General features: G+C 42.0%; 1 protein-coding gene across 1 annotated transcript in view; it reads right to left on the reverse strand.

Moving 5' to 3' along the window:
- The window catches only part of prkd1 (protein kinase D1), a gene marked incomplete at both ends in the record, with an annotated part of 53,058 nt that extends 42,281 nt beyond the window's left edge, over positions 1–10,777 (reverse strand). The window contains one exon of the mRNA XM_079216199.1: positions 10,535–10,777. Coding sequence (XP_079072325.1) covers positions 10,535–10,777 — 243 coding nt within the window. The remainder of the gene's footprint in view (positions 1–10,534) is intronic.
- Between the last annotated feature and the right edge of the window lie 962 nt (positions 10,778–11,739).

The raw sequence follows: 11,739 nt of genomic DNA on the forward strand, positions 1-11,739 counted from the left end.
ATTTAGTTTATCACGCAGAACAGTGACTCGGTGTGTAGAACAAATTGATGAAGATTTAACCAGCGAGTTGAACAAAAAAGCTGAGTCATTTACGTTATATTCTCACACCGCCCCCTGCCAGCCTCGCCGTCGTCCAGTGTAGAGCCACGGGTCTCACACCGCCCAGCACCCCCTGTGGCAGACCACAGGTTCCCCACCTTCCCTTTGGCTCCAATAATCTGTTTTACCAGATACTCATACTCTCATGTGGTCTGCATTTGGGTCCTAAACATTGTCCTCCCGTGACAGGTTCACACAAACACTCTCCATCCATCTGATACTGTCCCGGCCCGTCTGTCAATTTTTTTTATTCAATGTGGCCCCTGAGCCAAAAAGTTTGCCCACCCCTGCAGTACAGTGTCGGCGATGCAGAGAACATCGAGAAAGCCGCTGCATGCCGTGCTGTCCGTAACGTTTATTTACCTCTTAATTTATGGATGTGTTGAAAGCACTTATAATTATATGACAGTGTTTTTAGTATACCATACATATCATGATTGTAGAAAATGATTACGGTGAACTTGTGATAAGAATACAGAGAATCACACATACTTTCTTTTCACTGCTTCAATTGATTGAATTTCTTGAGCAAAGTCCTTTTTGGGGCGGCTGTAGCTCAGGGGAATGAGTGGTCGTCCGCAACCACAAGGTAGCTGGCTCGATCCCCAGTCCTCCCATAGCTCACATGTCGAAGTGTCCCTGAGCAAGACACCCAACCCCCAACTGCTCCCCGGGCGCCTCAAAGGGCTGCCCACTGCTCCCTATCCAGGGATGGGTTAAATGCAGAGAAGAATTTCCCCAAGGGGATTAATAAAGGATACTTTCTTTCTATTATCCATCTTAAATTAGCGAGATGATTGACATCAGGCTAACTCGGCTACTCCACGGAAGATCTGTGCTGAAACGGTCTCGTTAATTCTTACCAGACGTCAGTCATCTGGATAAATGCGCGTGCCCGCTCCTCTTCGGAAGGGATAATAATCGAGCACTGACACCAAGATGTTCTAACAGTACAATGGCAAAAAAACTAATATCGCTCCTTCATCAATGAGGAAGGGAGTGGCCAGCTTATCCAGTGAATTTCACTATCTATCTTCGCTGTGTTGCTATGGTGATTTATCTAAGCTTGCTTCGAAGAACCGAAAAGCCAGACCTACGTCATCTTATCCTGAAAATTAGCCCGCTAACTCAGTAAGCCAGGTACGAGAAATAGGGCCAAGGAGAGAAAAGGAGGAAGCAAAAAACATGATGAAGAGGAGACTCTTCACTTTCCTCACTCATTAGGCCTTCACCTCTCTCTCCCTCTCTCTGCCTCTCAATAAGATCCTCAACAATACACTTCATAGATGCATCTTCATGTGTGTGCGTGTGTTTGTGTTTTGTGTGTGTGTGTGTGTGTGTGTGTGTGTGTGTGTGGTGTCACCATAGCAGCGGCGCTAGTCTTGTTGTCATGGCAGCAAGAACTCAAGGGTGATTCCTCTCCTCCATCTCACTGCACTCAATCAATATCAATACGTTCTGTACTGAATGTACTATACACATTAATTAGGCTGCAGATACCTGACTGCGGCCGCAAGGCATTGTGGGCATTGGAGTCATGGAGCCAGAAGCTCAGCTGATTGTTTTCCTTTTGGAGCTGATTGTGTCAACAAGCAAATGTCTCAAACAAACAAGTAAAAAAATAAAAATAAATGCAGGTTCAACAGTTTAATAAATACCTAAAATAAGAAATATATAGTGTGCATTAGAAATATTTGTCTGAACTTGTTTGGTTTAACATTTATAAAAACAATAGATATTTTTGTGTGTATTGAAAATATTTTTTTGTCGAGACATTTTTACATGAATCCTGAAATTATATTTATGAACCTAAGTTTTTTATGAGGATTTTTTTTTTAAACATTTCTACACAACAATAAACATCTTTGTTTGCACCGAAATACATACATCCTGAAATACATGTCTGAATCCTTCTGTGTGCATTAGGACACTAATCTGACATCATGTTTCACAACCGATAGAAACAATGCAAAACTACACCAATACGTTTTAATAAGTTTACATTTCTGAAAGCGTTTGGGCGTGTTTGATGAGGAGTGATGGGAGGAGGAGCTTGGTTGTGTTTCCTGCAGCCAACTGAGCTGCAAACAAGAGATCAATACTGACACGCTGTTGACCTACTAGCAGAGACCAGCTCCCTGACCAGTCCACTGCCACACCAGACCAGTGTGTTAATGGTGGGGCGTTTTTATTTAGCTCCAGAAAAGCTGATGTTAAATGAGGGATAACACCACGAAGCAGTTATTTACTAAACATTAATTTACGCTTTACAGCAATATTAGTATGAGTCTCTTCCATGGACTCATTTTTATGAATTATTGACGAACCTTTGTGGACAGAAAGTCAGAATTAAAGACTGCTAATTGACCTTCTTGTCTCTGCAGGAGAAGCACTGATGTAATCAATAACATTGACTTCCAGGTCGCTGCTTTTTGCGCTCGGACGTGTGTCGGAGCCGAGCCGCCGTTATGATGCTGTTAGCTCCACCTGCGCTCCTGCTGCCCGCTGTGGACACAAACAAAGGTCCATCGACCCGACGTGTGAGACAAGAATCACTCGTTATGACATCATCGTCTACAGCTGCACACTCTGACGTCACTGCAGTTATTTTTCCTAAAAAACAAGCTGTGGATTCACCAAATGCGTGTGTGCATGAATAAAGATGTGAACACTCTGTGTTCGTATATTAATAACATATTGACATGTGACTGAGTTAAAATGTATAAGTACAATTTTGAGGTATTTCTACTTAATGCTACCTTAGATACATTGTACTATTTTGTTGTACTATTTTACTCCAGCGCATGTGATATCTGTAGTTCCTGATTACATTACACAAACAAACACTGGACATTCACCCAGTAGACCGTGTGTGAGTCAACATTGACTCGCTTTACCGTGACCTTTGTACTTAAAGTTCCTGTGAGGAACCTTTAAACTGGTCCTGAATCAGTATCACTCTAGTCCTGGTCCTATAGACCTCAGTGTAGTCCTGGTCCTCTACAGACCTCCATCAGGAAACAGACCATAAGAGAGAAGATGGTCTGGTTCTATAGAGTTCTTCTTAAAGCTACTCATCGGAGCCATGGACTAGAGGCAGATCTAGCAGAGACCAGTCCACCGTAGACAGACCCAGATCCGGCTTCACCTGCAGCCTTGGACCTGCAGTCCGGAGGGAAGAGGAGAGCTCAGCTCCCAGCAGCAGCAACGTCTTCTCCTCCTCCTCCTCTCTGGGAGCCGACAAAGAGAAACATGAATGAATGAAAAAAGTGAATAGATGAAAGAGAGAGAACAATGACACAATGACACACACACATACAGAATAAAGCAGAAGAGATCAGATGTGTGTGTGTGTGTGTGTGTGTCGTAATGGTCCTCAGAAGGACACTTCACAGCCGCAATCATCATCAGTTGCCAGGCAACAAGGAGAAACTGCTACCGACAGAAACACAGCACACACACGGCTCCATTATTACTGTTACAGAGTGGCAGATGTGTGTGTGTGTGTGTGTGTGTGTGTGTGTGTGTGTGTGTGTGTGTGTGTGTGTGTGTGTGTGTGTGTGTGTGTGGACACTGGTTCAGTGACACCACCGCGTTGGACGGTGTTTGGGTACTTGGTTACTGGGAACAAAAGCCGCCCAGCTCATTTTCACCTCCTTTTTTGAATTTGATCTTTAAATCTTTTTATGAAAAAATAATCGTTTGAAGGTTTCGCGTTTGGAGCTTCCAGCAGACTTTCTCTTCAGTTGTTTACGGTTCTAATGACGACTTAAGATGCGAGAATTGAGATGGAATAGAGAGACTAAAAAACTGTTTACAAGCTAATTTTAAACCAATTCAAAGATTAATCATTATCAGACGATAGCCGGTGGGTTCCCAGAATGCAATTAATTCAAGCAAAGCCTGCTCCAACGTGATTGGCCAATACCACTTTGACTACAAACAGAAATCAAAACGTTTCCAATAGCAAAATTGTTTCCCGTTGCCTCCCAACTCTGCTTATATTCATGAAGAAATAAGTAAACATTCGCTAACAAGTTCCACATATCTACTAAACAGCTGAAGATATGTTCATGTTGTGTTCACTACTTGTTTCTGCTGAAAACAAGTGGACAAATAAACATATAATTCACATTGAGAGTCCAACAGTTTTTACATTTCCACAGAGATCTGTGCGGACTGAACTCTGATGTCAAATTACAAACCTTCACCATCATCACCTCAATCTGACGGGACAGCCAATGAGCATGCAGCTATAAAACCTCCACTCTTCAGTCCCCGCTCTGATTGGTTCTCAGATCTTCTAATATAACATGTAGACAAACATGTAGAGAAACTTGCATGTATTCCTTTTTCTGTCAGAGAAGCTGTCTTGAGTTTCTGCAAACCTTTTGAGAACATTTATAAAAATCTATTTCCAACACACCTGTGTTCACACACACACACACACGCACACACACACACACACACACACACACACACACACACACACACACACACACACACACACACACACACACACACCTCTTGTTAATCAGTTGATTTTGTGCTATTTAAAAGTGTTAAGAGTTGCGAGCGACGTCCCACAGGCTTCGCTGTGTGAACAGGTGTCGCGTTGACCTGCTGTACTTTATATTCCTCTGCAGAATATACAACAACCTGCTAATAAACAACAACACGTGTGTGTGTGTTTTGTGTGTGTGTGTGTGTGTGTGTGTGTGTGTGTGTGTGTGTGTGTCATGTCGTTAGGGTCCTGGCTCTCAGGTTTCAGGTGTGTGTTGCGTTCAGGTGTGAAAGTCTCACTGTTGGGAAATGAGGTGATTTTCACCTGAAATGAGACGATTAGTGACTGAACAGATTTTATGTCTACCGTTGGTTTGCATTCTAAAACCATCACATTTTGATCACGTGCAAACACCTGAGAGTTTTTTGGGGGGGGCTTTTCATGTCATTTGATACAATCCTGATCCCAACACGATCCCCAATCCCCAATCTTGTCCCAATACCTTCCCGATCTCTTCTCCTTCTGTCCTGTTCCCATTTTTGATCCCGATCCCTCCTCAAACTTATTTCAATCTCATCTTAATTCCCCTCACGACTTCCTCCCAATCCAGTCAGGATAGACAATAAAGCTGACTTTGACTTTGATACCATGAGAATACAATCTCATCACAGGCCAAACAATCAAGACACCATCACGGTCCTGAACCCTACAAGACCATGAATGTCAAGTACATTTACGCATGATTTTCTTCCTTCCAATTCAGGCTAATTGACAATGACGGGGGTTCGATGTGTAACATGGAAGAAAAATACTGTGAATTTTTGGTCCGTTTTGGTGCCGAGACGGAAATCACATTCATAACAACATCACGAGAGAAAACAAGCTCACATTCACAAAGTCATCGTTGATTTTTTTAATCATCTATCACATTCATAAGCACACTGACACTGTCTGTGTGTGTGTTTCTGTCTGTGTGTGATTAGTAGTTTAATTGTGAATGCTTGGCAACAGCTCGTGTTCATACAGCAAAAGCCAGAAAAACAGACAAACCCCTGCAGAGAGAGAGACCGAACAAAGGCAGAATTCATCCTGTTTCCAACGAGCGAGTGCCCGAGAATGAGTCATGATCGCCCCGTTTCCAGGCTCACATACTTTACAAATGCAGGGAAACGCCGCTGAACACACACACACACACACACACACACACACACACACACACACACACACACACACACACACACACACACACACACACACACACACCGCGAAGCTATCTGAGAAATGTTGTGTGCTTTGCAAGTATGTCTCCAGTCTCGCTCTGCAAACTCCATTCGTCTTCAATCTCAATGTCTCATCATGTTTGAGACCTCACGGCTTTAGCTTTAACTATCGTGGTGGGTTTTGGTGAGAATCTGGTCATGAAACAGTGCGTCAATACTGTAAGAAAGGCGATATATTTTAGGCGATGAATCAATGCGCTAGATTATCGTCTTTCAAGGTATTCATATTGCGATGAAATCAGATATCGTGAAAAAACATCAAGCCATCTAAATTGATAATAACAAGCTCAATGCTAACTCAAAATTCTCAGGAAATCGGGTGTGAAATATTTTTTAAGGAATATCTTTTTAAAGTTTCCAACTTTCACACTTTTACCTTACTGCCTAGTTCAATGCAATCAATGAAATGGAATCTAACTGGGAACCTTCCAGTCACAAGCTTCTCCAACCTGTTTGAGCCCTGTTTCCCCCCAGAATGCAATGGGGTAACCAGCTGAGGACGAGGTTCTGAATAATGTGTCAAGGCCCACATGGAACCCAAACGTTGGTTAGAACCAAAACTTTAATTTATCATCGCACAACTGTTCGTATAGATATCTTATAAAAAAGTTACCCCTCAACCTATGTGTGTTTTCCAACAAATGTCCCTTTCTTACTCGTTACGCAGTCTTTTCAAGATAAAACTTCAAATCAAATCAGTTCGGTTGAGGCAACAAAACTACTAACAATATTGTGGTTTGGGTTCAAATAACTACAGAAGTGTTGTTAACAAAATACAAAAGCTGACTTAATCTTTCACACGCTGAAGGAGTCCTCTGTTGGACCCCTCCCCCTCTCAGTATCATTATTGTCACTATACTTTCTGTCTTTCAGTGAGCAGGATCTTCTTCATTCATTCACCCAGGTTTAGTGTTCAACTCCCCCAGCTGACCAACCACAGAGCTTGTTGCCTCTTTCTATCGCTTACACATCCGGTCACACTTCTGAGGACGCTTAAGGTCAGCTGCATGCTTACACACTTCCTCACGGACATTTTTATAAATCCACCCTCAAAGTGTATGCTGTCTGACACCATCTCCACCTGGTGTTAATGGCCATGTCGACCTAGTTTCAGTACCATCACATTCACGTCCGAATCCCGCCCCTTTATCCTGATACAATTCCAATCTCATCCCAATCCTCTGCCCACTTTCTTTCCCCAGTTTAGTCAGGATGCCATCAGAATACCATTAACATCCTGTTTCCTTTATTCCAGATCTCATCAGGATACCACCCAGCTCTTTTACTCAACAAGAGAACCCAGTCTCACTCTCAAGTCGTCAAAAGCTTGGTTAGCGGCCCTCAGCATCTGATGATGTCACATCGAGTCACCCTTCTAATGATGTCACACGAGGCACCCTTTAGTGATCAATAGGTCATCAGTGCAATGGACGTAGTATAAAGAGAGAGAATGTCCAAACGAGGACTTTCACCCAAGAGACAGCTGTTTGCGTCCCGTGTGAAAACAAGTGAATGTTGAGTTATTCTAACTTTGTAACTATGTTTTTGTTATGTAACATATGTACTTAAATAATAAGTGTGTGTTGAGTGAGAATGTGGGAAACCAATAAATAATATATATTTTTGTTACGAGGTAATATGCAATGCCAGCTCAAACATGGTGTTCCTCAGATCAGGCTATAAGCTATGCATGATACTGACAAGTGATACACTACGACATGTGTGATGGAGGGACAAAAAAATAAACAATGGCTACATTGCTAACGACTAGCTAGCATTGCTAACTACTAGCTAGCCTTGCTATCTCTACTCATACTGCAAGAAGCCAGGCGTGCAGACATTAGTGCAACATTTTCCAGCACATTTAAAAGAACAACAAGGTCACTCTGTGTTGTTATTGTTGAATAAATTATGTCTCAAATTAAATATGTCACTTTTTAAATCCATTATTGCTCAAATTTTCTGGCTCCTCACTGATACGGAGATAAAAACGTGGACATTAGAGTTGCTGAGTTTCATTTCCGGGATTATTTATATTTTTAAAACAGCCAAAACAATTTAAGATAATTGTTGGTGTTTAAATTATATTTTTTATTTTTATTTTAAAACTGGAAACAGTCCAACACCAAATTGATGGAGGCAAATAGCATAACATGTGGTGCACAGCAGGAGAGTTGAGTCACATGAGGATCCAGAAGGTCACAAAGGTCAACATTGAATCAATGGCTGATACTGAGTGTTTCTATGGGCAGCATCCCCTGTGGCACTAAACATCATCCATACATGTTATTGAATAGGCCGCCCTCACACACACACACACACACACACACACACACACACACACACACACACACACACACACACACACACACATACATGTGGCCTTCGGTCCCTGCAAATAGTGGGAAATAGTTGTCAGCAGCAGGGACCCTTTGCATTATCAGCTTTGACCCCACCAAAAAACAAATCTGAAGATATGTCTCTTTCTAGTCGTTTTGATTTACTCTCTGTTGTCATTTGTAGTCTTTGTTGTTGTTTGAGACTCTTGATAGTCCTTTTGATTGATAGTCCTTTTGATTTTCACTTTGTAGTCGTTTGGGTCTTCCTGTTGTCAGTTTGAGTCTCTTTGTGGTCGTTTTAAGTCTCTGTAGTTGCTTTGAGTCTTCTTGTTGTTATTTTGAGTGTCGTTGTGGTTGTTTTGTGTCTCTTTGTAGACGTTTTGAGTCTCTCTGTCATTTTGAGTCTTTTTGTAGTTGTTGAGTCTCCTTGTGGTTATTTTAAGTGTCTGTAGTTGTGTAGTTTGTATTAGCGTTTTGTGTCTTTGTTGTCGTTTGAGTCTCTGAATCATTTTTTATTCTCTAGTTGTTAGAGAAATTTGAAGTTATTATGAGTCTCTCTGTGTCTTTTTAGTTGTGTAGTTTGTAATAGTGTTAAGTTATGTGGTTGTTTTGAGACTTGGCGTGATTTGACATTACTTTATGATAGTTTTGTTTACGTTTGTGGTTGTTCTGAATCATTCTGAGTCTCTTTGAGGTTAGACTTTTGGTCATTGTTCGTCTCTGTGATTGTTTGCAACCAGTGGCGGCTGGTGACAATTTATTTTGGTTGGGCCATCTAATCAATTTCAGCAAACAACCCGCTTGTGATTCAATGCAAAAAAAGGTATCAAGCATTACTACTTTGCAATTAAATATTTAACATTTATTCCAACACATTGACATCTCATTAATACAATGCAGTATATATATATATATATATATATATATATATATATATATATATATATATATATATATATATATATATATATGTATGTATCATGTCGCATACCTCGCTGAAAGATAGTCCTGCACTTGACTGATGATTTCAAAATGTATTGATAAATTCCCAAAACCAACGTAAAAAAATGACCATTATTTTCCATAGCTTTTTTTAGTCACGAGTCGCCTTCAAAATAAAAGCATCTCATCTTAATGCAGGTAAAACACAAAAACAACAACATTGATTGACAAACAGCTTCTAAAGCCAGAACACAACTTGGGTGACTTACATATCATATAATAACCAACAGCATGCCTTCCAACAGCTTGTTTTGTGCCGTCTTTGACATGTTTTTAAAAACGCTGCCTGTTACGGTGCTCCGGCAGCACTCATCATGCAGTCTCATTATGCAAGGCCAGCTCAAAAGACCCACAAAACTTCACACAATCAATTATTTTGGATAAAATGTGCCCGTTTTTATCCATCTCATTGTGTTTCTTTACCACAGCCCGGCGTCCGTGGGTAGCAATGTTGACTTAGCTTGATATGCTAGCTTAGTAGCGTGACGGACCATCCATGTGTCCTGATGTTCTCATGTTTTCTTAATGTTTCCGACAAGTGCTTCATGTCCCTTACTTTCGCTGTCCATGCTGGATCGGTCCAAGTTTATTTAAAAAACAAGCATGGAAAGTAAAATATGGCGTTAGCACGACTGCATCCAGCAGCTAGCTTAGCCAAATATTGACAATTTTTATAATTTATTAATATTATATATATATATATATATATATATATATATATATATATATTTATATATATATTTGTGGCTTAAGGAGGCCCTGTGGCCCTCTATTGGCCAGTCGCCACTGTTTGCAACACTTGTTTGTTTTGTTTCTCTCTGCGGTCATTTATCTTCTCTTTGGACTTTCAACAAATCAATAATTATCAGTCAACCCTAGAGAGTCTGATCCTAATAAGCAAACCTTCTCACTCTGGCCAATCAGATTCAGGGAGGTTCCCTTATCAGGTTAATCCAACATGATTCCCAAAATCACTGAGTTATGAAGGTTGTATTGCTCAATAATGTATTACACTTTTATTTATTTAACCTTTTTTTTATTTGTATCTTTGGCTATATTTAACTAATTACTTACTGTGTTTATACTTTGAAAGTATGGCAATATTTTCTAGCATATTGGAACCAAACAAAACATACAACAGGATGTACCTGTTGTATTGTGAAGAAAAGGGCTGATTGTGCATCATTTGCATCTTCGGAAGCTTCATGGTGGCACTTCAAACTTTTGCTACTTTAACTTTTGGCACATTCTTACAACTTCTCTCAGGAGTTAGAGGGTTCGTGGAGAACCCGGTCTACACTCTGGGTTACCTTCTGGTCCACGATGGAGCACGCCGCTTCCCGGACCTGACTGAGGCTGAGCTCTGCGGCGTCCAGCAGCACCGGTTCCCGGCTCAGGCCGATCTGAATGTGGAAGGAGATCACATCGCCGCAACCTCCTCCTCCTCCTCCTCCTCCTCCTCCTCCTACTCCCCCGGTGCCGGTGGTGGTGTTGTTTGTCCCCCCTGAGAACGGGAGCGGGCTGGGCGCGCGGATCAGCGGAGGCGCACTCATGTGAGCCTTTTCCCCGGTGGTCTCCAGCGCCGCCGGGAAAACAATTAAGAGTCACGGCGGTGGTAAATGACCGCGCGGGGCTGATTGAATTGGGAAATCCGCGGCGGAGCGGGAGCCGACGGGGTCCAGGAGTAGCAGCCGGAGGAGGGGGCTTAAAGCTGGGGAGATACGGGACGCGCGGACTCGCAGAACTCCTCAAAGCGTCAGGGGGAGAAAAAAAAGAAAAAGAAAACGCTAAAAAAAAAGAGTTTCTGACAGAAACGACGACTGATGAACTACAACATAAGTCAGAGGAGAAGCGATGAAGAGCCGCGAGAGCACAGACAGAGACAGGGTTTGAAGACAGAGGGAATCAGAAGAGCCATAATGACTACATGACTGGACCGGAGAACAGCGTGGAAACCGTGATGCGGGTGACAGAGCCATGGACGTCAACAGAGGCTGCAGAGGAGGAGGAGGAGGAAGGGGAGGAGAGGAGAGAGGAAGGGAAGCTTTCTGGATTGATGGGTGATGGATGGATGGATGGATGAATGAAGGGAGAGATGTGCAGAGGAAGAGTTGCTGGATCCAATTTGAAAAAAAGTGAGTTTCACTTCAACATGTACTAATATTTATGAATATTGAAACTGTTTTGATAATCGATGAATTGTTATTTTATTTTCCTGGCCTGAAAAATGGAATAATCCTAAAAATGACTCCTAAAGGTTCCTTCCTCGTCCTCAGAGGATGATGTTTGGTGACCTGATGATGGTTCAGTGCCACAAGGAGGTTGTTTAGTGTTGCGTTCACTGACCGCTGTTTCCTGTTACAGAAAACCGACGATCCAATCACAGCTTTGTGGGCTTGTCGACGACGATGATGTAATCTGTCGGAGCCAGAAAAAATGTGACAGAATTTGGAATGAAGTGTGGGTGATGATGTTCACAGCAGGATGTCCCTCCGTCTTTCTGTCCTTCCTTCTT

Source organism: Taurulus bubalis (assembly GCF_910589615.1).
Source record: "Taurulus bubalis genome assembly, chromosome: 1".
Classification (NCBI taxonomy): domain Eukaryota; kingdom Metazoa; phylum Chordata; class Actinopteri; order Perciformes; family Cottidae; genus Taurulus; species Taurulus bubalis.